Source organism: Oncorhynchus tshawytscha, unplaced genomic scaffold (assembly GCF_018296145.1).
Source record: "Oncorhynchus tshawytscha isolate Ot180627B unplaced genomic scaffold, Otsh_v2.0 Un_contig_8519_pilon_pilon, whole genome shotgun sequence".
Taxonomy (NCBI): Eukaryota; Metazoa; Chordata; class Actinopteri; order Salmoniformes; family Salmonidae; genus Oncorhynchus; species Oncorhynchus tshawytscha.
In genome coordinates, this window is record NW_024607835.1 from 4,505 (window position 1) to 30,184 (window position 25,680).

The 25,680-nt window shown below is 43.4% G+C and overlaps 1 protein-coding gene across 1 annotated transcript in view; it reads right to left on the minus strand.

The window, feature by feature from the left end:
• Positions 1–498: 498 nt before the first annotated feature.
• LOC112236088 (protein eva-1 homolog A) overlaps positions 499–25,680 on the minus strand; it is a gene marked incomplete at its 5' end in the record, with an annotated part of 32,478 nt that continues 7,296 nt past the window's right edge. The window contains 2 exon segments of the mRNA XM_042312671.1: positions 499–2,170; positions 5,195–5,374. Of these exon segments, the coding sequence (XP_042168605.1) occupies positions 1,782–2,170; positions 5,195–5,279 (474 nt within the window). The 3' untranslated portion in view covers positions 499–1,781.

Below are 25,680 nucleotides of genomic sequence, written 5' to 3' on the forward strand. Positions count from 1 at the left end.
AGAAAAAGATTATTGCAATTGATTGATGGATTCTAATATAACAGCTTGACTGGGTTACCTTCTCCACCAATAGACATCCTTGTTGCCAGGTAGGCCACTGCACTGTGCATATTAAAACATATAAAAAATAAGCTTATTAAATCACTTGACCTCTTCGAGGTGTTTTACATGGTGTTTTTTATTTTATAAATGGGAAAGGGGGATACCTAGTCAGTTGTACAACTGAATGCATTCAACTGAAATGTCTTCCGCATTTAACCCAACCCTTCTGAATCAGAGAGGTGGGGGGCTGCCATAATCAACATCCACGTCTTCGGCGCCCGGGAACAGTGGGTTAACTTCCTTGCTCAGGGGCAGAACGACAGATTTTTACCTTGTCAGCTCGGGGATCCTATACAGCAACCTTTCGGTTACTGGCCCAATGCTCATATGCTGACACATCTGGAGTATTGTATAGTATTTATGAAGTGACTCAAGAGTAAGAGTGCTGATCTAGGATCAGTTTAGCCTTTATATCATAATGAATCAGATTACATGGACATGGGGGACCTGATCCTAGATCAGCACTCCTACAATGAGAAGCTTAATGAATTCGGGCCCCAATCCTCTTCTTAAGAAGCAAATAGAAACTACCATACACAGAAACGCTAGGGGCTACACCCAAAACTGCATCCTATTCCCTATGTTGTGCACTAATTTTTAGCCAGAGATTTGCCAGACCCTTATAAGATTCTAGCCAAAAGTAGAGCACTATAAAGGAAATAGGGTGCCATTTTGGACTCCCCTAGGATTGCATCCCTGAGGTGCCAGAAAAGTTTTGATAACCGCAGTATAAAAATATCTCATAATAATAACCGTAAAGACAAAAATACACAACAATACAACTATTAAATATTATATAAAATAGATTTCATAAAATGTTTGAGAAGAATTTAAAAAAACACATTTTGGGTTCAAAATTCAAAAGACGGCGTTGGTTGACCATGGTCATTTTCCTCTTAAAGATTGTGACGTTGTTGGTCCACTGTCCCATTTTACTGTAAGTGTTACACTGTAAGTTTGACTTGAGTGTCACGATGTCCTTTTAACTGTAAGTGTTACGCCTCTCCTAAAGCCGACCGTTTGAATACTGGAGTGTGAGTGAGCATAAAGCAAGCTGCACGCTTTCATATTTGCCCAATTCTCAATATCCACTAGGCAACACTGGAGTAACATTGGCAACTGTCCTTAAGTCACCTTTGACCTTTCAGGCTTCACAGTCTCAGTATCTCAAGATCCTCCACTTCAGGAGGGTGCGATGAGGTAAAATGTGAGGCAGTGCAGTTAGCTGACCTTTCACCTTCATCCTCCACCAATGAGAGGCAGGCTCCGGGTCAAGCTTACCATGCTGAGAAGTAGGAGCTTATTCTCACTGCATTAACAGTTTTTTTTTTGCTTTACAGTGCCTACACGGACACAGACTGACTGACAGACAGAGGGGGATATTTATCCTTCCTGGTCTGCAAGCGTCACTGTGTTCCATCGTGCGGTTCCAAACCCCCGCAGTCCAAAGTGGTCCTGTTATCATGCACACCTCCGAAAACCAGGTCCGGTGGGGGGGTCCCTTCCCCCCATCCCCAAACCCTAGTGTGTTTTTGTGGTCCTACACATCCCATCTCAAGTACTGCACTCCACCCTTTCTAGATCTAGTAGCGGTTCATTTACGGTCCTCAATAAAAGCAGTTGAGGCTCCCCGTCCCGGGTTCATCTAGATCTAGTAGTGGTTAATTTACGTTCTTGCCTCAATAATAGCGGTTGAGGCTACGCGTCCCGGGTATGTCGGGTTGACCGTTCATCCAGATCTCTCGTATGATCCTCTCCCTCTCCTCCAGCCGCTGTGCCCGTTCCAGCTCTTCCGCAGACGTGAACACGTTCATGTTGAGCGTGCGCTCGAAGCGGCGGTGGCGGCGCGCGGATAGATCCGACGTGGTTTCCCAGTCCGAGTCTGAGTCGCTGGAGTCCGATGAGGAGTCGGTGGGCCGCAGGCGGTTCTTGGTGGTGGTGCCGGGGCAGCGGCGGCGAGGCTGGCAGTCGGTGCGGCACGAGATCTGGACCACCAGAGCAAACAGGGTGAGGAGAAGGCCCAGGCACACACCGCACACAAAGTAGAGCGCCGCGCGCTCTGGGTGGTCTGTAGGGGGAGAGAGAGAGAGAGAGAGAGTCAAATACTGTCATATGTAGAACCAAATGTAGTTTATACATTTCAACATCTTGCCTTTGAAAGCAAAAACTAATTTAACTCCGACTTGCTCTGCTGGATTTACTCATTCTGGCCTTACACAACTGCTCAGTAAATCATTTTGAACACAGAGAGGCACAGTTTGAAATGAAAGAATCTGTACTTCTGCTCCCATGACCACAGAGATTGGGACAAAAAATAGCGATTAAATCTTTGTCCATACGAGTGGGAGGTAAAGGAACAGGAAATACTGTGTTCTCTCTGTTTTAGCAGCTGGCTGGAGCAGGTGACTTACGGGGAACAGGCGTAATATGTGTGTGTGTGTGTGTGTGTGTGTGTGTGTGGGCACGTGCGTGAGTGTGTGAGAGCGAGAATGTGTGTGTGCCTGCGTGCATATACCGTATGTGTGTGACAGTGTTCATGTGTGTGTGTGAGTGAGTATGAGGGGGATTTTACAGGGGAAGCTATCTCTACATCTGCATTCCTCCAGTCCATATTTAGTAGCTCCTCTCAGTCACAGTGGAGAGGGAACCTCAATGGAGATTAGTGTCTGTACCACCCACATACAACCTAACAGAAACGATACACTGAAATGTCAATGTAAACCCACTACAGGGCCCTAGCATCAACAATTGTTGATTGTAGCTCTTTCCTGTAGTCAAATGACTAGTGCCCTCATGGGTAGAATGTTATTCATACTTTTCATAATTAATAAACATTTCAAAATACATGCTGAAAATCTGGTATTTCTATGTCAAACAGTTTTGATACGTTTCAGTCCTCTGTGATGTGTATATAAAGTGTAACATTGGAATGCAAACTCAAAATGGAATACATTTCAACTCTATATCTGACCTGCTACCGGTGTCTTCTTTGAATAACCATGTGTGTGAGGTGTATACTTTGGTTTCAAAGTCAATTTGCTTAAGACTACCAAGAACCACTTTGTGTGACCTGATTTAGCCCACTGCAGTAAAAGGTTCCCCAGAGCCCAACCTTAACTCCCTTGCTGTAATGTCTTAGTTTTACCTTGCTGTAATGTGCAAAGTTGCTGTAATGTAGTGTAAACTTAGTTTTACATGCAAAGTTGCTGTAATGTAGTGTAAACTTAGTGACATAAACTGTAATGTAGTGTAAACTTAGTTTTACATGCAAAGTTGCTGTAAATGTAAACTTAGCTTGACATAAACTTAATGTAAACTTAGCTTTGCAAAGTTGCTGTAATGTAAACTTAGTTTTACATGCAAAGTTGCTGTAATGTAGTGTAAACTTAGGTTTACATGCAAAGTTGCTGTAATGTAGTGTAAACTTAGTTTTACATGCAAAGTTGCTGTAATGTAGTGTAAACTTAGCTTGACATGCAAAGTTGCTGTAATGTAGTGTAAACTTAGTTTTACATGCAAAGTTGCTGTAATGTAGTGTAAACTTAGTGACATGCAAAGTTGCTTAGTAAACTTAGTTTTACATGCAAAGTTGCTGTAATGTAGTGTAAACTTAGTTTTACATGCAAAGTTGCTGTAATGTAGTGTAAACTTAGTTTTACATGCAAAGTTGCTGTAATGTAGTGTAAACTTAGCTTGACATGCAAAGTTGCTGTAATGTAGTGTAAACTTAGTTTTACATGCAAAGTTGCTGTAAAGTGTAAACTTAGCTTGACATGCAAAGTTGCTTAATGTTTTGACATGCAAAGTTGCTGTAATGTAAACTTAGTTTTACATGCAAAGTTGCTGTAATGTGTAAACTTAGGTTTACATGCAAAGTTGCTGTAATGTAGTGACATGCAAAGTTGCTGTATGTAGTGTAAACTTAGCTTGACATGCAAAGTTGCTGTAAATGTAAACTTAGTTTTACATGCAAAGTTGCTGTAATGTAGTGTAAACTTAGTTTACATGCAAAGTTGCTGTAATGTAGTGTAAACTTAGTTTTACATGCAAAGTTGCTGTAATGTAGTGTAAACTTAGCTTGACATGCAAAGTTGCTGTAATGTAGTGTAAACTTAGTTTTACATGCAAAGTTGCTGTAATGTAGTGTAAACTTAGCTTGACATGCAAAGTTGCTGTAATGTAGTTGTAAACTTAATGTTTTACATGCAAAGTTGCTGTAATGTAGTGTAAACTTAAATGCAAAGTTGCTGTAATGTAGTGTAAACTTTTTACATGCAAAGTTGCTGTAATGTAGTGTAAACTTAGCTTGACATGCAAAGTTGCTGTAATGTAGTGTTTGACATGCAAAGTTGCTGTAATGTAGTGTAAACTTAGTTTTACATGCAAAGTTGCTGTAATGCAAAGTTTTACATGCTGTAATGTAGTGTAAACTTAGTTTTACATGCAAAGTTGCTGTAATGTAGTGTAAACTTGCAAAGTTGCTTGACATGCAAAGTTGCTGTAATGTAGTGTAAACTTAGCTTGACATGCAAAGTTGCTGTAATGTAGTGTAAACTTGACATGCAAAGTTGCTGTAATGTAAACTTGCTTGACATGCAAAGTTGCTGTAATGTAAACTTAGCTTGACATGCAAAGTTGCTGTAATGTAAACTTAGCTTGACATGCAAAGTTGCTGTAGTGTAAACTTAGTTTTACATGCAAAGTTGCTGTAATGTTGTGTAACCTTAGCTTGACATGCAAAGTTGCTGTAATGTAAACTTAGTTTTACATGCAAAGTTGCTGTAATGTTATGCGAACCTGCACCTGCTCTGACGCTATAGGATGCGTGAATGTTTAACCTACTATAAAGGTGTACGTTGTGTGAACGTTGATCTTGCTTTGTTGGTGTAACGTTGTGTGAACGTTGCTGCACTTGCTAAGTTGGTGTAATGTTGTGTGAATGTTTTTGTACCTGCTTTGTTGTAGGTTGTGTGAGCATTGTACTAAGCTATGTTGCTGTAAAGTTGTTTGAAGGTTGAACCTGCTATGAAGGTATAAGATGCGTGAACGCTGTGCTTGCGATGTTGCCGTAAAATTGTGAACTTTGCTGTACCTGCTATATAGTTGAAGGCTGCCAGTGAGCTACTGATAAGGGACATGTCAGTGCTGACAGTTGTAGCATTGATCACAGGGTTCATGTCCGGTGGCTGGGGGGCTTTGTCCTCCACTCCTCCTTCATTTGTCTTCACCTCCCCAGAGTAGGAACCAAACTCCCTCCCTCGCTTCTTCTTTCCTGGGGGATAGTAAACAGACATTGACATTGGGGTCAGGCAGACTATTATGATCAGATACTTCTTCTTTCCTGGGGGATAGTAAACAGGACATTGACATTGGGGTCAGGCAGACTATTATGATCAGATACTTCTTCTTTCCTCCTGGGGGGGATAGTAAACAGGACATTGACATTGGGGTCAGGCAGACTATTAGTGATCAGATACTTCTTCTTTCCTGGGGGGGGGATAGTAAACAGGACATTGACATTGGGGTCAGGCAGACTATTATGATCAGATACTTCTTCTTTCCTGGGGGATAGTAAACAGGACATTGACAATGATGATGTATATATACACAGTGCCTTGCGAAAGTATTCGGCCCCCTTGAACTTTGCGACCTTTTGCCACATTTCAGGCTTCAAACATAAAGATATAAAACTGTATTTTTGTGAAGAATCAACAACAAGTGGGACACAATCATGAAGTGGAACGACATTTATTGGATATTTCAAACATTTTTAACATATCAAAAACGGAAAAATTGGGCATGCAAAATTATTCAGCCCCCTTAAGTTAATACTTTGTAGCGCCACATTTTGCTGCGATTACAGCTGTAAGTCGCTTGGGGTATGTCTCTATCAGTTTTGCACATCGAGAGACGGACATTTTTCCCATTCCTCCTTGCAAAACAGCTCGAGCTCAGGGAGGTTGGATGGAGAGCATTTGTGAACAGCAGTTTTCAGTTCTTTCCACAGATTCGATTGGATTCAGGTCTGGACTTTGACTTGGCCATTCTAACACCTGGATATGTTTATTTTTGAACCATTCCATTGTAGATTTTGCTTTATGTTTTGGATCATTGTCTTGTTGGAAGACAAATCTCCTTCCCAGTCTCAGGTCTTTTGCAGACTCCATCAGGTTTTCTTCCAGAATGGTCCTGTATTTGGCTCCATCCATCTTCCCATCAATTTTAACCATCTTCCCTGTCCCTGCTGAAGAAAAGCAGGCCCAAACCATGATGCTGCCACCACCATGTTTGACAGTGGGGATGGTGTGTTCAGGGTGATGAGCTGTGTTGCTTTTACGCCAAACATAACGTTTTGCATTGTTGCCAAAAAGTTCAATTTTGGTTTCATCTGACCAGAGCACCTTCTTCCACATGTTTGGTGTGTCTCCCAGGTGGCTTGTGGCAAACTTTAAACAACACTTTTTATGGATATCTTTAAGAAATGGCTTTCTTCTTGCCACTCTTCCATAAAGGCCAGATTTGTGCAATATACGACTGATTGTTGTCCTATGGACAGAGTCTCCCACCTCAGCTGTAGATCTCTGCAGTTCATCCAGAGTGATCATGGGCCTCTTGGCTGCATCTCTGATCAGTCTTCTCCTTGTATGAGCTGAAAGTTTAGAGGGGCGGCCAGGTCTTGGTAGATTTGCAGTGGTCTGATACTCCTTCCATTTCAATATTATCGCTTGCACAGTGCTCCTTGGGATGTTTAAAGCTTGGAAAATCTTTTTGTATCCAAATCTGGCTTTAAACTTCTTCACAACAGTATCTCGGACCTGCCTGGTGTGTTCCTTGTTCTTCATGATGCTCTCTGTGCTTTTAACGGACCTCTGAGACTATCACAGTGCAGGTGCATTTATACAGAGACTTGATTACACACAGGTGGACTGTATTTATCATCATTAGTTATTTAGGTCAACATTGGATCATTCAGAGATCCTCAGTGAACTTCTGGAGAGAGTTTGCTGCACTGAAAGTAAAGGGGCTGAATTTTTCAGTTTTTGATTTGTTAAATAAGTTTGAAATATCCAATAACTGTCGTTCCACTTCATGATTGTGTCCCACTTGTTGTTGATTCTTCACAAAAAATACAGTTTTATATCTTTATGTTTGAAGCCTGAAATGTGGCAAAAGGTCGCAAAGTTCAAGAGGGCCGAATACTTTCGCAAGGCACTGTACCATGGATTGCTGATGCTATGTATTGGCCAATGAGAGGCAAAAAAGCCACCAGTCGGCCATATTAAGATGTTTTTATTGTCACATTCACTGGAAAGGTAATGTGTGCAGTGTAATGTGTTGTAGTACAGGGTCAGTCATAGTAGTATGATGGGTGCAGTGTAATGTGTTGTTTTACAGGGTCAGCCATAATAGTATGATAGGTGCAGTGTAATGTGTTGTTTTACAGGGTCAGCCATAGTAGTATGATAGGTGCAGTGAAATGTGTTGTTTTACAGGGTCAGCCATAGTAGTATGATAGGTGCAGTGAAATGTGTTGTTTTACAGGGTCAGCCATAGTAGTATGATAGGTGCAGTGAAATGTGTTGTTTTACAGGGTCAGCCATAGTAGTATGATAGGTGCAGTGTAATGTGTTGTTTTACAGGGTCAGTCATAGTAGTATGATAGGTGTTGTTTACAGGGTCAGTCACAGTAGTATGATAGGTGTTGTTTTACAGGGTCAGTCATAGTAGTATGATAGGTGCAGTGTAATGTGTTGTTTTACAGGGTCAGTCATAGTAGTATGATAGGTGTTGTTTTACAGGGTCAGCCATAGTAGTATGATAGCTGCAGTGTAATGTGTCGTAGTACAGGGTCAGTCATAGTAGTATGATAGGTGTTGTAGTACAGGGTCAGCCATAGTAGTATGATAGGTGCAGTGTAATGTGTCGTAGTACAGGGTCAGTCATAGTAGTATGATAGGTGTTGTAGTACAGGGTCAGCCATAGTAGTATGATAGGTGTTGTAGTACAGGGTCAGCCATAGTAGTATGATAGGTGTTGTTTTACAGGGTCAGTCATAGTAGTATGATAGGTGTTGTTTTACAGGGTCAGTCATAGTAGTATGATAGGTGCAGTGAAATGTGTTGTTTTACAGGGTCAGTCACAGTAGTATGATAGGTGTTGTTTTACAAGGTCAGTCATAGTAGTATGATATGTGTTGTTGTACAGGGTCAGCCATAGTAGTATGATAGGTGTTGTTGTACAGGGTCAGCCATAGTAGTATGATAGGTGTTGTTGTACAGGGTCAGCCATAGTAGTATGATAGGTGTTGTTGTACAGGGTCAGCCATAGTAGTATGATAGGTGTTGTTTTACAGGGTCAGCCATAGTAGTATGATAGGTGTTGTTGTACAAGGTCAGTCATAGTAGTATGATATGTGTTGTTTTACAGGGTCAGTCATAGTAGTATGATAGGTGTTGTTGTACAGGGTCAGCCATAGTAGTATGATAGGTGTTGTTGTACAGGGTCAGCCATAGTAGTATGATAGGTGTTGTTGTACAGGGTCAGTCATAGTAGTATGATAGGTGTTGTTGTACAGGGTCAGTCATAGTAGTATGATAGGTGCTGTTTTACAGGGTCAGCCATAGTAGTATGATAGGTGCAGTGTAATGTGTTGTTTTACAGGGTCAGTCATAGTAGTATGATAGGTGTTGTTTTACAGGCTCAGCCATAGTAGTATGATAGGTGCAGTGTAATGTGTTGTTTTACAGGGTCAGTCATAGAAGTATGATAGGTGCAGTGAAATGTGTTGTTGTACAGGGTCAGTCATAGTAGTATGATAGGTGTTGGTTTACAGGGTCAGTCATAGTAGTATGATAGGTGTTGTTTTACAGGGTCAGTCATAGTAGTATGATAGGTGTTGTTTAACAGGGTCAGCCATAGTAGTATGATAGGTGCAGTGTATTGTGTTGTTTTACAGGGTCAGCCATAGTAGTATGATAGGTGTTGTTTTACAGGGTCAGTCAGAGTAGTATGATAGGTGCAATTTTACAGGGTCTGTCGTAGTAGTATGATAGGTGTTGTTTTACAGGGTCAGTCATAGTAGTATGATAGGTGTTGTTTTACAGGGTCAGTCATAGTAGTATGATAGGTGTTGTTCTACAGGATCAGTCATAGTAGTATGATAGGTGCAGTGAAATGTGTTGTTTTACAGGGTCAGTCATAGTAGTATGATAGGTGCAGTGAAATGTGTTGTTTTACAGGGTCAGCCATAGTAGTATGATAGGTGTTGTAGTACAGGGTCAGTCATAGTAGTATGATAGGTGTTGTAGTACAGGGTCAGTCATAGTAGTATGATAGGTGCAGTGAAATGTGTTGTTTTACAGGGTCAGCCATAATAATATGATTGGTGTTGTTTTACAGGGTCAGCCATAATAATATGATAGGTGTTGTTTTACAGGGTCAGCCATAGTAGTATGATAGGTGCAGTGTAATGTGTTGTTTTACCGGGTCAGTCATAGAAGTATGATAGGTGCAGTGAAATGTGTTGTTTTACAGGGTCAGTCATAGTAGTATGATACGGTAGCCAACATCCAGTGAAATTGCAGAGTGCCAAATTAAAAAAACAGAAATACTCATTATAAAAATTAATGAAGCATACACGTGTTATACATTGGTTTAAAGATCAACTTCTTGTTAATCCAACCACGGTGTCAGATTTCAAAAGGCTTTACGGCGAAAGCATACCATGCAATTATCTGAGAACTGCGCCCAGCAGACAAATCATTACAAACAGTAACCAGCCAAGTAGAAGAGTTACACAAGTCAGAAATAGAGATAAAATGAATCACTTACCTTTGATGATCTTCATATGGTTGCACTCAGAAGACATTAATTTAATCAATAAATGTTTGTTTTGTTCGATTAATTAAGTCTCTCTTTATATCCAAAAACCTTTTGTTGGCGCGTTTACTTCAGTAATCCACAGGCTCAAACGCAGTCACAACAGGCAGACGAAAAATCCAAATAGTATCCGTGAAGTTAGTAAAAACATGTATAACGATGTTTATAATCAATCCTAAGGTTGTTTTTAGCCTAAATAATCTATAATATTTCAACCAGACAATAATGTCGTCAATATAAAAGATTAACAAGAAAGGTGCGCTATCGGTTGCGCGCATGAAAAATCTCTGTGACACGGCAGGGTCCACTCATTCAGACTCTTACTCCCTCATTTCTCAGAAGACTGTTGACATCTAGTGGAAGGCATAGAAAGTGCAACTTTGGATACTGTAATGGCATTGAGTCAATGGATACTGTAATGGCATTGAATGGAAAAAAAAAAAAAAATCCTACTTCCTGGATAGATTTTTCTCTGGTTTTCGCCTGCCAAATCAGTTCTGTTATACACACAGACATTACAGTGTTTTCTATCCAAATCTACCAATTATATACATATCCTAGCTTCTGGGCCTGAGTAGCAGGCAGTTTACTTTGGGCACGCTTTTCATCCGCAGGTGAAAATAGTGCCCCCTACCCTAGAGAAGTTTTAAAGCATCATTTCAGGTGAACAATAAAAAGTCAACACCAAAAGTCGCCAACCTCGCAGCACTTGATTATCAACTAATTAGGTTTGATAAACCAGCTGTGTTAGTGCTGGGCTGGAACAAAAGCCTGCACACCCAGCAGGCCAACTATACATAACATAGGTACACATATAATCCTTGGTATACAAGAATATACCCTTAGTCTCTTGGGACATTCAGTGGGACCTCTACATCTGCAGTCAGGGTTTCACAGCTCTCTGTATCCGAGGACAGAAAACCTCACAAAGAAACAGGCTGCATTATACTAAAATTGGACAGCACTAAATATTATGTTACTATATAATATCTCTCTGTCCTCCTAGTTTTCTCACTAGGGACTGGAACTGGAGAGTCTTTTCATAATGTCCTCCCACAAAGATACTTGCCCTATCGAGAGTAGCCTACTCTCCCTTCTCTGAAAGCTGGAACGGCTAGTTAAACCTTTCACCCACTTCCGTGGCTGTTAGCTAGCTAGCTACCTAGCTTCAAATGCATTTCAAGTTACAACGATAAATACGTCAACATATCTAGCTAACTAGCTAATATGAAGTTGGTGATATTTAATTCACTTGGCTACCTATAAAGTATGCAATGTTAGCTAGCTGGCAATGTTAGCTAGCTGGCAATGTTAGCTAGCTGGCAATGTTAGCTAGCTGGCGAACAATACATTAGCAGCTCGTTTGAGTTAGCCTGCACACATAGTTCCTGTAGCTATCATTTTCTAAATATATTTACTTACTTGAATAGGTTCTCCCACTGCCTACATTTTCTGGGTCCTTAGAAAAACAAAATAATGGGCAATCTACCAGAAGTTTTAGGTGGTAGAAAAATACATTCAGCCATGTGAATGATTGGAGGGCTTTCCCACCAGACTGATTCTGGTCTTCCAACATTTTAAATATTTTTTAAAATAGGTTTATTTATCTGTTATTTTACCAGGTAAGTTGACTGGGAACACGTTCTCGTTTACAGCAATGACCTGGGGAATAGTTACAGGGGAGAGGAGGGGGATGAATGAGCCAATTGTAAACTGGGGATTATTAGGTGACCGTGATGGTTTGAGGGCCAGATTGGGAACATGGCGCCTGGTGTGGTTGCTATGTGATTTGCGACGCAACTGCAAGCCATCTATAGTCCACAATCAGCTCCTTGGTCTGACTGACGTTGAGGAATAGAGTCACATTGCTACGGGAAAAGATCTATTAGGGGAATTTCAGGAGACATTTCCGGAGTCTGCTGAATTGTGTTCCATACATTTACAGCTGGAAACATCTGCATATGATCATAGTGAGTTCTCTCACAGTTTAAACTGCTTTCACAATACACAATATTTGCCACAAATGTCATGTTCGACGTCGACTCTCCAAATTTGATACTGGGACTTTGAGTATTGTGTACTGTGAAAGGATTGAGAAAATTGTGCAGTGAATGCGGTTTCAGACTCTTTAGCTTTTCTAAGGTCAGCTGAGGTTGAGTTGTTTGAGTAGTAGTTGAGCACACGATTATCTGATTACTTAGCTCCATAATGAACACTGTGCAGAGGTCCCCGAATTCTCTAATCCAACAAACTGTCTGCATAAATCTGTATATCCCCTCTGTACTTAGCCATATAAAGAGGAGAGGTGGGCTCACTCTATAATCCAACACTGACATGTGAAACAGATCTGGACTACGTTTGTTCGATGTTTGTATGCAACGCTTCAGTGAAAACACGACAACTCCACCAGACAGCGGGGATAAACACAGAGATGGAGGTAGAGACTTAAATCGACCCAACCGAGTGGGATGTATGTGTGTGTGTACACTCAACCCCCTAATTGCAGGATCTGTAAGGTGTGTCGGGCACACAGCCTTGATCTGATATATGTAGTTTAGAGAGCGGAACTGCTGACTGAGTAGGTAAGTGTTTCCACCTGGACCAAATGCAGTGTAACACATTGCAGACCAGTACCTATTAGGCATTACGAAGAATATACTGCTCTTTTATAGAATAAAGTCTGGAAAATATATGGATCAAACAGAGATATTTGATTGTTTCAAAAGAATATACACTATGTACAAAACATTAGGAACATCTTCATAATATTGACTTGTACCCCTTTTTGCCTGAATTAGTTGGGGCATGGACTCTACAAGGTGTCTAAAGAGTTCCACAGGGATACTGGCCCATGTTGACTCCAATGCTTCCCAAAGTGGTGTCAAGTTTACTGGATGTCCTTTGGGTGGTGAACCATTCTTGATACACACGGGAAACTGTTGAGCGTGAAGAATCCAGCAGTGTTGCAGTTCTTGACACACTCAAACCGATGCGCCTGGCACCTACTACCATACCCCATTAAAATGCACTTAAATATTTGGTCTTGCCCAGTCACCCACTGAATGGCACCCATACACAAACCATATCTCAATTGTCTCAAGGTTTAAAATCATTCTTTAACCTGTCTCCTCCCCTTCCTCTACACTGATTGAAGTGGATTTAACAGGTGACATCAATAAGGGATCATAACTTTCACCTGGATTCACCTGGTGAGTCTATGTCTGTCACTGGCGCAGCGTGATATGGGTTCCACATTTTATTGAAGTGAAACGCACAAAACAATAAAAAACAAATGAAACGTGATGAGCCTTCCCCCCGGCGCAGAGGAAGGCTCCTGCCATGGAGCAGGACTGGACGCCGTGCCTGTACTGGGCACCAGCGCAGAGGGAGGCTCCTGCCATGGAGCGGGACAGGACGCCATGCCTGGACTGGGTACCGGCGCAGAGGGAGGCTCCTGCCATGGAGCAGGACTGGACGCCTTGTCTGGAACCTCCTGACCGTTGACCCTTGCTGGAGGCTCTGGACTGCAGACCTGGTGCCTGGTGCGTGGAGCTGGCACAGGACGTACTGGGCTGTGGAGGCATACTGGAGACCTGGTGCGTATACCCGGCACAGATTGTACCGGAACGATGACACACTTCGCACGGCGAGTGCGGGGAGCTGGCACAGGACGTACCGGACAGATGACACGCGCCTCAAGGCGAGTGCGGAGAGCTGGCACAGGACGTAATGGGCTGGGGAGGTGTACTGGAGACCTGGTGCGTGGAGCCGGCACAGATTTTACCAGACTGATAGCACGCTCCTCAGGACGAGTACGGAGAGCTGACTCAGGTTTCATCAAACTGATGACACGCTCCTTAGGGCGAATGTCGTGCATCATACACCAACACAACTCTCTCCTCCAATTTCTCCATCAACTCACTGACGATCTCTGACTCACTCCTCGGCTCCGCCGACCACCCCTTGTGCCACCCCCCAAATGTTGGCCTGTTTTTTGGGCTTTCTTTGTGGCCGCGAACCCCGGCGTCGTCGCTGTCCTCCCTTCTCTCCTTGCGTCTGCCGCCAAGGAAGGCTATCCTGTCCTGCCAGGATTTCCTCCCAAGTCCAGGATACCTTCTCCTCCTGGGCATGCTGCTTGGTCCTGTTGTGGTGTGATCTTGTTTATGTGTAGTTGCCTGTGAGCACTTCATTTACATCACGTTTAGTTTGTTCTTTATTGTTTTGTGCGTTTCTCTTCAATAAATATGTGGAACCCATATCACGTTGCGCTTTGGTCCGAATGTTCTTACGACAATCGTGACAATGTCATGGGAAGACCCAGTGTTCCTAATGTTTTGTACACTCATTCTATGGAGCATGTACTATTGTTATCCCTTGCTTCGTGCAAAAACGAAACAAAGAAAAGTGATAGATGAAATGGAAAGATTTGGTAAACTTACGATTAATGGAGAAAGTGTGGTTGTCTTCCTAGATTTGTGATCGAAACAGCTTTTTCCAGAAGGGTGGCGTGAGTGAGGCTAGTGTGTGTGTGTGTGTTTCAAGTTGTATTGTCATGTGCACAGGTACAGTGAAATGCCTTTCTTTCAAGCTCTTTCCCAACAATGCAGTAGTCAATATCCATAGGACTATAAACTAAAGTAAAACAAAAACACACAAGGAATAGAACATGAGAAAGTAGCTTAGCTATTACAGGGCCAGTGCCAATACCACATCTACAATGTGCAGGGATGCTGGAGTGGTAGGGGTAGATATGTATAGGGGTGAGGTGACTAGGCATCAGAATCTGATCAGCGGAGTAGCAGCGTATGTGTGTGTAAAGTCCATATGGATGTGTGTGCATGCTAAGTGTGAGTGTGTATTGGAGTATCAGTGAGAGTGTGTATAGTCCTGTGAGTGTGCATAGAGTCAGTGCAAAAATATGAATCAAATAAAAGGTCAATGATAGTCCGTGTAGCTATTTAGCAGTCTTATGGCTTGGGGACAGAAGCTGTGTGGGAGCCTGTTGGTGTCAGACTTGTTGCTCTGGTACCGTTTGGAGTGCGGAAGCAGAGAGAATAGTCTATGGATTTTGGTGGCAGGGGTCTTTAAAGGGTAGGTAGCATAACCGTAGCCACATCTAACATACACCTCACTTATACATTTTTCAAGTTATTATATAAAACCGATGAGAATTAGGGAACCGTTGGCATCCATTGAAACGCTTGGCCTTTTCGTGGCTTTCTTTTGCAAATGACTATGAATTAACACATTTATTTCCTAAAACGTGTCAACTACTAAACAACATATTAAGGTGTGGAACATTCATTGTGTGACAAGAAATAACCTAGCAGGTATATTAGGCTCGAGCAGCAAGAATTGATCCGTCCAAAATTCAACTGTGAGAACATGGCGGGTCTCAACACCAGCCAACAAAAAGAGCCGCTACCATGAGAGGAGATTACAATGAAACAACAACTGAAACCATGAAATGAATAATGGTCAGTGCTGACTGCTAAAGGGGATATCTAGTCAACTAAAGATGAACGTTTGGAGAAGACAGCCAACACGACAGAGGTGCGACTCCATGACCTGGAAACAGCACCAGCTAAATTGGACGGGATGATCAAACTCTTAAAAGATGTAATCAATCGAAAATCATTCCCGTAAATTCAATGTGCCACAAGACTTGAGACTAGATTGGAAGCAGCTTCCAACTTCTTTCAAGATCTTTTCTATGAGCTGTTTGGCAGATGGGTCCAGTGCTGCTGATTAACATTGAGAACCACACAGCTCATCTCTTGCTGTAGGATTGTACGGATCCACAGCGTTGAAGTCAAGCGGCAAATTGTTAGCCTTGCAGAGAAGAGGATCAGCATCTACCAAGACCTGAGTGCCGAACTGCTAAGACAGAGGGAGACCTACAACGAGGTGAGATCCCAGCTATGCAAGCTAAACCTGAGATGCGGCTTCATCCACCCAGCAAAACTCATCTTCACCTTCCAGAACACAACACACACGTTTTCCACTGCCAAGGATGCTCTAGACTGCTTGGGGAAGCACATCAAACCCAACACACAAGGGGACAAGCCGACAGATGGTTACCCATGACTGGCTCATTACTCAGGTATGCTATCCATGCACCGTTTAAAAAAAATACATTGTAATATTTGTAGCTACTTTTGAAGTTGACCTGCAGTCAACTTGTACATGACGTGAGAAAAAGGAAAGGGGGATACCTAGTCAGTTGTACAAATGAATGTCTTCAACTGAAATGTGTGATTCGCATTTAACCCAACTCCTTTGTATCAGAGATAAAGAACATTGCGTTCTTCATTTCACCTGTCACGTTATTTTTCATTATGAAGCTTACTGGTAGTCCCCAGTCACATGGTGTTTGTTTACAACCACAAAACATTGAGAGACTGATGCCTTGTAAGTCGCTGTCGTGCAGAACGTGCCAGGTGATCTAGTCACCTGTCACGTTATTTTTCATTATGACGCTTACTGGTAGTCCCCAGTCACATGGTGTTTGTTTACAACCACAAAACATTGAGAGACTGGTGCCTTGTAAGTCGCTGTCGTGCAGAACGTGCCAGGTGATCTAGTCACAGTATGGAATTCACAACTAAATGTTTGCCAGATATCTTATAACTATCAAGTTAACTGTCTAAAATGTGCTAAATGCTCTGCAGTTGTACATTTGGTATGCTAATTTAGTAGCTAGTTAGCTATGAGCTTATTCCAAAATCAAGCTTTGTTTGTTATTAACAGCAGAGAATCCCATCCTGGATCAAGAGCCTTGCTGTCTAGTATTACTGTGAGCAGCATTTTTTTGTAACTTGTATAACTTTATGAGCTGGGGTTTCTGACCTGCAAATACTTTAAGTCAGAGACTAGAACATGTTTGCAATGCGCTCGTAGCATTTAGTTAGCACTCTCTATGGGATGTTACATATACTTGTCAGCACTGCTAACCTTCGGATTACAGTGGGGTTTGAAAATAGTGCCCCTTGTGCTCAGTGCCAGTATTACTGAATATACCGGTATGACACAAGGTCGCTATGAAGGTATGACAATCTGGATACCGCCCAAGCCTACCTATGGTCCAGGACATTTACCCAGTCACTGGGTGAAAAGGGTCAATATCTATACATTTCCGGATATCTGACATAATGAGTAGACATGCACCAGATATGCATGTCCTTAACAGCTTTCCACACCTGGATTGTGAAACATTTGCCCATTATTCTTTTCAAAATTCTTCAGGCTCTGTCAAATTGGTTGTTGATCATCTCTAGACAACCATTTTCAGGTTTTGTCATAGATTTTCAAGTAGATTTATGTCAAAACTGTAACTTGGCCACTCAGGAACATTCACTGTCTTCTTGGTAAGCAACTCCAGTGTAGATTTGGCCTTGTGTTTTAGGTTATTATCCTGCTGAAAGGTGAATACATCTCCCAGTCTCTGGGGACCCAGAGTTGAGGATCAGCAAAGTGGAGATGTTGTTTCCTACCTTCACCACCTGCACAATCGAGAGCATCCTGGCGGGCTGTATCACCGCCTGGTACGGCAACTGCTCCGCCCACAACCGTAAGGCTCTCCAGAGGGTAGTGAGGTCTGCACAACGCATCACCGGGGGCAAACTACCTGCCCTCCAGGACACCTACACCACCCGATGTTACAGGAAGGCCATAAAGATCATCAAGGACAACAACCACCCGAGCCACTGCCTGTTCACCCCGCTATCATCCAGAAGGCGAGGTCAGTACAGGTGCATCAAAGCTGGGACCGAGAGACTGAAAAACAGCTTCTATCTCAAGGCCATCAGACTGTTAAACAGCCACCACTAACATTGAGTGGCTGCTGCCAACACACTGACTCAACTCTAGCCACTTTAATGATGGGAATTGATGGGAAATGTCAAATATATCACTAGCCACTTTAAACAATGCTACCTAATATAATGTTTACATACCCTACATTATTAATCTCATATGTATACGTATATACTGTACTCTATATCATCTACTGCATCCTTATGTAATACATGTATCACTAGCCACTTTAACTATGCCACTTTGTTTACATACTCATCTCATATGTATATACTGTACTCGATACCATCTACTGTATCTTGCCTATGCTGCTCTGTACCATCACTCATTCATATATCTTTATGTACATATTCTTTATCCCCTTACACTGTGTATAAGACAGTAGTTTTGGAATTGTTAGTTAGATTACTTGTTGGTTATTACTGCATTGTTGGAACTAGAAGCACAAGCATTTCGCTACACTCGCATTAACATCTGCTAACCATGTGTATGTGACAAATAAAATGTGATTTGATTTGATAAGCACTCCAAATGTAGCGAGTACTTTTGGGTGTCAAAGGAAAATGTAGTAAAAAGTACATTATGTTCTTTAGGAATGTTGTGAAGTAAAAGTTGTCAAAAATACAAATAGTACAGATACCCGAAAAACGACTTAAGTAGTACTTTAACGTATTTTTACTTAAGTACTTTACACAGCGGAGGTTGCAGGATCGGATGGAAAGAATGATCTGTCTGTAGCCTGTTTCTTCCTCCCAAAAATGGTAAGTAATTGCCAGAATGTTTCATCTTCATCCCATAAGTATTGAAGGTAGTGTGATATTACAGGTATCTTTAGACATATAGCCAGTAGCACCACAGAGGTATATAATTATAACACACCCAAACTAGGCCTATCTGAAATATACAAATGATCAATGAAATCGGGTGGGCGCCCTCATGCACGGTTCTGTGTTGTTTTTGTCAAAGCTTGCATAAAACTAATTCAGTTCGTCTGGTCATCGTTGGGCAGATCACAACTGGGTCTTCCTTTGTAATCCGTAATGACTGTAACCCCTGCCACATGTGGAGCCTGTCTAATAGGATTCCACATTGGTCCTGTATTGTCCTGTTTGTTTGATGGTCGTAGCACGACTTCATGTTCTTGCTTGCGTCCTCAGACATAGCCTGGGGGTTGGCTGTGATAGTCTCATGGAATGTAGGCCTACATTGAACACCACACATTGCAGCCATAGCCTGGGGTTGGCTGTGATAGTCTCATGGAATGTAGGCCTACATTGAACACCACACATTGCAGCCATAGCCTGGGGGTTGGCTGTGATAGTCTCATGGAATGTAGGCCTACATTGAACACCACACATTGCAGCCATAGCCTGGGGTTGGCTGTGATAGTCTCATGGAATGTAGGCCTACATTGAACACCACACATTGCAGCCATAGCCTGGGGGTTGGCTGTGATAGTCTCATGGAATGTAGGCCTACATTGAACACCACACATTGCAGCCATAGCCTTGGGGTTGGCTGTGATAGTCTCATGGAATGTAGGCCTACATTGAACACCACACATTGCAGCCATAGCCTGGGGTTGGCTGTGATAGTCTCATGGAATGTAGGCCTACATTGAACACCACACATTGCAGCCATAGCCTGGGGGTTGGCTGTGATAGTCTCATGGAATGTAGGCCTACATTGAACACCACACATTGCAGCCATAGCCTGGGGGTTGGCTGTGATAGTCTCATGGAATGTAGGCCTACATTGAACACCACACATTGTCTGCTACTGTCGGCTGAATGATAGAACAGCTATTTCTGTGTTAAAATGCTATGGGATGCATTTTCTCTATAGTTGTATTTATGGTAGGACACTCTGGTAGGCCTAGATTATGATCAAATAGCCACAGTAGCCTAAATGGCCACTGTTAAAACAGTCAATTAAAGTGGTTACAGCCTTAATGTTCACAGTAAACACGCACTAACATTTGGAGGTTCAAGTCTGGACTGATCCAACCTGAAATTAGAAGGAACATTGGTCATGGGTACTTACTGTTTGAGCTTCTGCTTATAGCAGGAGTATAGAGTCATAATCGAAGAGGGGACGAAGAAGGGTCTTGTATGCTTGCTTGTGGGTAGAGTAACAGTGGTCCAGGACTATCGCCCCTAGTGGTGAAGGAGACGTGTTGAAGAAAGTTGGGCATCACGCGTCTTATTGAATTATAATCACCGGAAACGAGAAAACCAGCCTCCTGGTGTATGGTTTTCTGCTTGTTTATAGCCTTGTACAGTTCAATAAGTGCCAGCTTGTTGTTTTTCTGGTCCTGAGGTGGTATATACAGAAGTCACGATAACAGCTGAAAACTCTCTTGGGAGGTAGAAGCTAAGAACCCTGGAACAAAACACCTCCCTCTGAAACTGGATCCTGGACTTCCTGACAGGTCGCCCCCAGGTGGTAAGGGTAGGTAACAACACATCTGCCACGTTGATCCTCAACACGGGGTTCCTCAGGGTTGCGTGCTTAGTCCCCTCCTGTATTCCCTGTTCACCCAAGACTGCGTGGCCAAGCACAACTCCAACACCATCATTAAGTTTGCTGACGACACAACAGTGGTAGGCCTGATCACCGACAGCAATGAAACAGCCTATAGGGTGGAGGTCAGATACCTGGCACTGTGGTGCCAGGACAACAACCTCTCCCTCAATGTGAGCAAGACAAAGGAGCTGATCATGGACTACAGGAAAAGGACGGCCGAGCACTCCCCCATTAACATCGACGGGGCTGTAGTGGAGCAAGTCGAGAGTTTCAAATTCCTTGGTGTCCACATCACCAACAAACTATCATGGACAAACACACCAATACAGTCGGGCATGACAAAATATTTTCCCCCTCAGGAGACTGAAAAGATTTGGCATGGGTCTCCAGATCCTCAAAAAGTTCTACAGCTGAACAATCGAGAGCATCCTGACCGGTTGCATCACCGCCTGGTATGGCAACTGCTCAGCATCTGACCGTAAGGCACTACAGAGGGTAGTGCGTACGGCCCGGTACATCACTGGGACCAAGATTCCTGCCATCCAGGATCTATATACTGGTGTCAGAGGAAGGTGTCAGAGGAAGGCACAAAAAATTGTCAAAGATTTCAGTTGTTAAATATGCTTTGTGTTGTAGTCACGACATATAGTTAAGCACACTTAATTATGCATGTTGTCAGCCCACACATCCACTACATGAAGACAGTAAGTAACAATTGGTTTCTGTTTCCTGCATCACATTTATTTTATTTTATTTATTTTATTTCACCAGGTAGGCAAGTTGAGAACAAGTTCTCATTTACAACTGTGACCTGGCCAAGATAAAGCAAAGCAGTTTGACAGATACAACAACACAGAGTTACACATGGAGTAAAACAAACATACAGTCAATAATACAGTATAAACAAGTCTATATACAATGTGCGCAAATGAGGTGAGAAGGGAGGTAAAGGCAAAAAAGGCCATGGTGGCAAAGTAAATACAATATAGCAAGTAAAACACTGGAATGGTAGTTTTGCAATGGAAGAATGTGCAAAGTAGAAATAAAAATAATGGGGTGCAAAGGAGCAAAATAAATAAATTAAAATTAAATACAGTTGGGAAAGAGGTAGTTGTTTGGGCTAAATTATAGGTGGGCTATGTACAGGTGCAGTAATCTGTGAGCTGCTCTGACAGTTGGTGCTTAAAGCTAGTGAGGGAGATAAGTGTTTCCAGTTTCAGAGATTTTTGTAGTTCGTTCCAGTCATTGGCAGCAGAGAACTGGAAGGAGAGGCGGCCAAAGAAAGAATTGGTTTTGGGGGTGACTAGAGAGATATACCTGCTGGAGCGTGTGCTACAGGTGGGAGATGCTATGGTGACCAGCGAGCTGAGATAAGGGGGACTTTACCTAGCAGGGTCTTGTAGATGACATGGAGCCAGTGGGTTTGGCGACGAGTATGAAGCGAGGGCCAGCCAACGAGAGAGCGTACAGGTCGCAATGGTGGGTAGTATATGGGGCTTTGGTGACAAAACGGATTGCACTGTGATAGACTGCATCCAATTTGTTGAGTAGGGTATTGGAGGCTATTTTGTAAATGACATCGCCAAAGTCGAGGATTGGTAGGATGGTCAGTTTTACAAGGGTATGTTTGGCAGCATGAGTGAAGGATGCTTTGTTGCGAAATAGGAAGCCAATTCTAGATTTAACTTTGGATTGGAGATGTTTGATATGGGTCTGGAAGGAGAGTTTACAGTCTAACCAGACACCTAAGTATTTGTAGTTGTCTACGTATTCTAAGTCAGAGCCGTCCAGAGTAGTGATGTTGGACAGGCGGGTAGGTGCAGGTAGCGATCGGTTGAAGAGCATGCATTTAGTTTTACTTGTATTTAAGAGCAATTGGAGGCCACGGAAGGAGAGTTGTATGGCATTGAAGCGTGCCTGGAGGGTTGTTAACACAGTGTCCAAAGAAGGGCCGGAAGTATACAGAATGGTGTCGTCTGCGTAGAGGTGGATCAGAGACTCACCAGCAGCAAGAGCGACCTCATTGATGTATACAGAGAAGAGAGTCGGTCCAAGAATTGAACCCCGTGGCACCCCCATAGAGACTGCCAGAGGTCCGGACAGCAGACCCTCCGATTTGACACACTGAACTCTATCAGAGAAGTAGTTGGTGAACCAGGCGAGGCAATCATTTGAGAAACCAAGGCTGTCGAGTCTGCCGATGAGGATGTGGTGATTGACAGAGTCGAAAGCCTTGGCCAGATCAATGAATACGGCTGCACAGTAATGTTTCTTATCGATGGCGGTTAAGATATCGTTTAGGACCTTGAGCGTGGCTGAGGTGCACCCATGACCAGCTCTGAAACCAGATTGCATAGCAGAGAAGGTATGGTGAGATTCGAAATGGTCGGTAATCTGTTTGTTGACATGGCTTTCGAAGACCTTAGAAAGGCACGGTAGGATAGATATAGGTCTGTAGCAGTTTGGGTCTAGAGTGTCTCCCCTTTGAAGAGGGGGATGACCGCAGCTGCTTTCCAATCTTTGGGAATCTCAGACGACACGAAAGAGAGGTTGAACAGGCTAGTAATAGGGGTGGCAACAATTTCGGCAGATAATTTTAGAAAGAAAGGGTCCAGATTGTCTAGCCCGGCTGATTTGTAGGGGTCCAGATTTTGCAGCTCTTTCAGAACATCAGCTGAATGGATTTGGGAGAAGGAGAAATGGGGAAGGCTTGGGCGAGTTGCTGTTGGGGGTGCAGTGCTGTTGACCGGGGTAGGAGTAGCCAGGTGGAAAGCATGGCCAGCCGTAGAAAAATGCTTATTGAAATTCTCAATTATGGTGGATTTATCAGTGGTGACAGTGTTTCCTATCTTCAGTGCAGTGGGCAGCTGGGAGGAGGTGTTCTTATTCTCCATGGACTTTACAGTGTCCCAGAACTTTGAGTTAGTGTTGCAGGAAGCAAATTTCTGCTTGAAAAAGCTAGCCTTGGCTTTTCTAACTGCCTGTGTATAATGGTTTCTAGCTTCCCTGAACAGCTGCATATCACGGGGGCTGTTCGATGCTAATGCAGAACGCCATAGGATGTTTTTGTGTTGGTTAAGGGCAGTCAGGTCTGGGGAGAACCAAGGGCTATATCTGTTCCTGGTTCTAAATTTCTTGAATGGGGCATGTTTATTTTAGATGGTTAGGAAGGCATTTAAAAAAAAATATCCAGGCATCCTCTACTGACGGGATGAGATCAATATCCAAATCAAATCAAATTTTATTTGTCACATACACATGGTTAGCAGATGTTAATGCGAGTGTAGCGAAATGCTTGTGCTTCTAGTTCCGACAATGCAGTAATAACGAGCAAGTAATCTAACTAACAATTCCAAAAAACTACTGTCTTATACACAGTGTAAGGGGATAAAGAATATGTACATAAGGATATATGAATGAGTGATGGTACAGAGCAGCATAGGCAAGATACAGTAGCTGATATCGAGTACAGTATATACATATGAGATAAGTATGTAAACCAAGTGGCATGGTTAAAGTGGCTAGTGATACATGTATTACATAAGGATGCAGTCGATGATATAGAGTACAGTATCAACGTATGCATATGAGATGAACAATGTAGGGTAAGTAACATTATGTAAGGTAGCATTGTTTAAAGTGGCTAGTGATATATTTACATCATTTCCCATCAATTCCCATGATTAAAGTGGCTGGAGTAGAGTCAGTGTCATTGACAGTGTGTTGGCAGTAGCCACTCAATGTTAGTGGTGGCTGTTTAACAGTCTGATGGCCTTGAGATAGAAGCTGTTTTTCAGTCTCTCGGTCCCAGCTTTGATGCACCTGTACTGACCTCGCCTTCTGGATGACAGCGGGGTGAACAGGCAGTGGCTCGGGTGGTTGATGTCCTTGATGATCTTTATGGCCTTCCTGTAGCATCGGGTGGTGTAGGTGTCCTGGAGGGCAGGTAGTTTGCCCCCGGTGATGCGTTGTGCAGACCTCACTACCCTCTGGAGAGCCTTACGGTTGAGGGCGGTGCAGTTGCCATACCAGGCGGTGATACAGCCCGCCAGGATACTCTCGATTGTGCATCTGTAGAAGTTTGTGAGTGCTTTTGGTGACAAGCCGAATTTCTTCAGCCTCCTGAGGTTGAAGAGGCGCTGCTGCGCCTTCCTCACGATGCTGTCTGTGTGAGTGGACCAATTCAGTTTGTCTGTGATGTGTATGCCGAGGAACTTAAAACTTGCTACCCTCTCCACTACTGTTCCATCGATGTGGATGGGGGTGTTCCCTCTGCTGTTTCCTGAAGTCCACAATCATCTCCTTAGTTTTGTTGACGTTGAGTGTGAGGTTATTTTCCTGACACCACACTCCGAGGGCCCTCACCTCCTCCCTGTAGGCCGTCTCGTCGTTGTTGGTAATCAAGCCTACCACTGTTGTGTCGTCCGCAAACTTGATGATTGAGTTGGAGGCGTGCATGGCCACGCAGTCGTGGGTGAACAGGGAGTACAGGAGAGGGCTCAGAACGCACCCTTGTGGGGCCCCAGTGTTGAGGATCAGCGGGGAGGAGATGTTGTTGCCTACCCTCACCACCTGGGGGCGGCCCGTCAGGAAGTCCAGTACCCAGTTGCACAGGGCGGGTCGAGACCCAGGGTCTCGAGCTTGATGACGAGCTTGGAGGGTACTATGGTGTTGAATGCCGAGCTGTAGTCGATGAACAGCATTCTCACATAGGTATTCCTCTTGTCCAGATGGGTTAGGGCAGTGTGCAGTGTGGTTGAGATTGCATCGTCTGTGGACCTATTTGGGCGGTAAGCAAATTGGAGTGGGTCAAGGGTGTCAGGTAGGGTGGAGGTGATATGGTCCTTGACTAGTCTCTCAAAGCACTTCATGATGACGGATGTGAGTGCTACGGGCGGTAGTCGTTTAGCTCAGTTACCTTAGCTTTCTTGGGAACAGGAACAATGGTGGCCCTCTTGAAGCATGTGGGAACAGCAGACTGGTATAGGGATTGATTGAATATGTCCGTAAACACACCGGCCAGCTGGTCTGCGCATGCTCTGAGGGCGCGGCTGGGGATGCCGTCTGGGCCTGCAGCCTTGCGAGGGTTAACACGTTTAAATGTCTTACTCACTTCGGCTGCAGTGAAGGAGAGACCGCATGTTTCCGTTGCAGGCCGTGTCAGTGGCACTGTATTGTCCTCAAAGCGGGCAAAAAAGTTATTTAGTCTGCCTGGGAGCAAGACATCCTGGTCCGTGACTGGGCTGGGTTTCTTCCTGTAGTCCGTGATTGACTGTAGACCCTGCCACATGCCTCTTGTGTCTGAGCCGTTGAATTGAGATTCTACTTTGTCTCTGTACTGGCGCTTAGCTTGTTTGA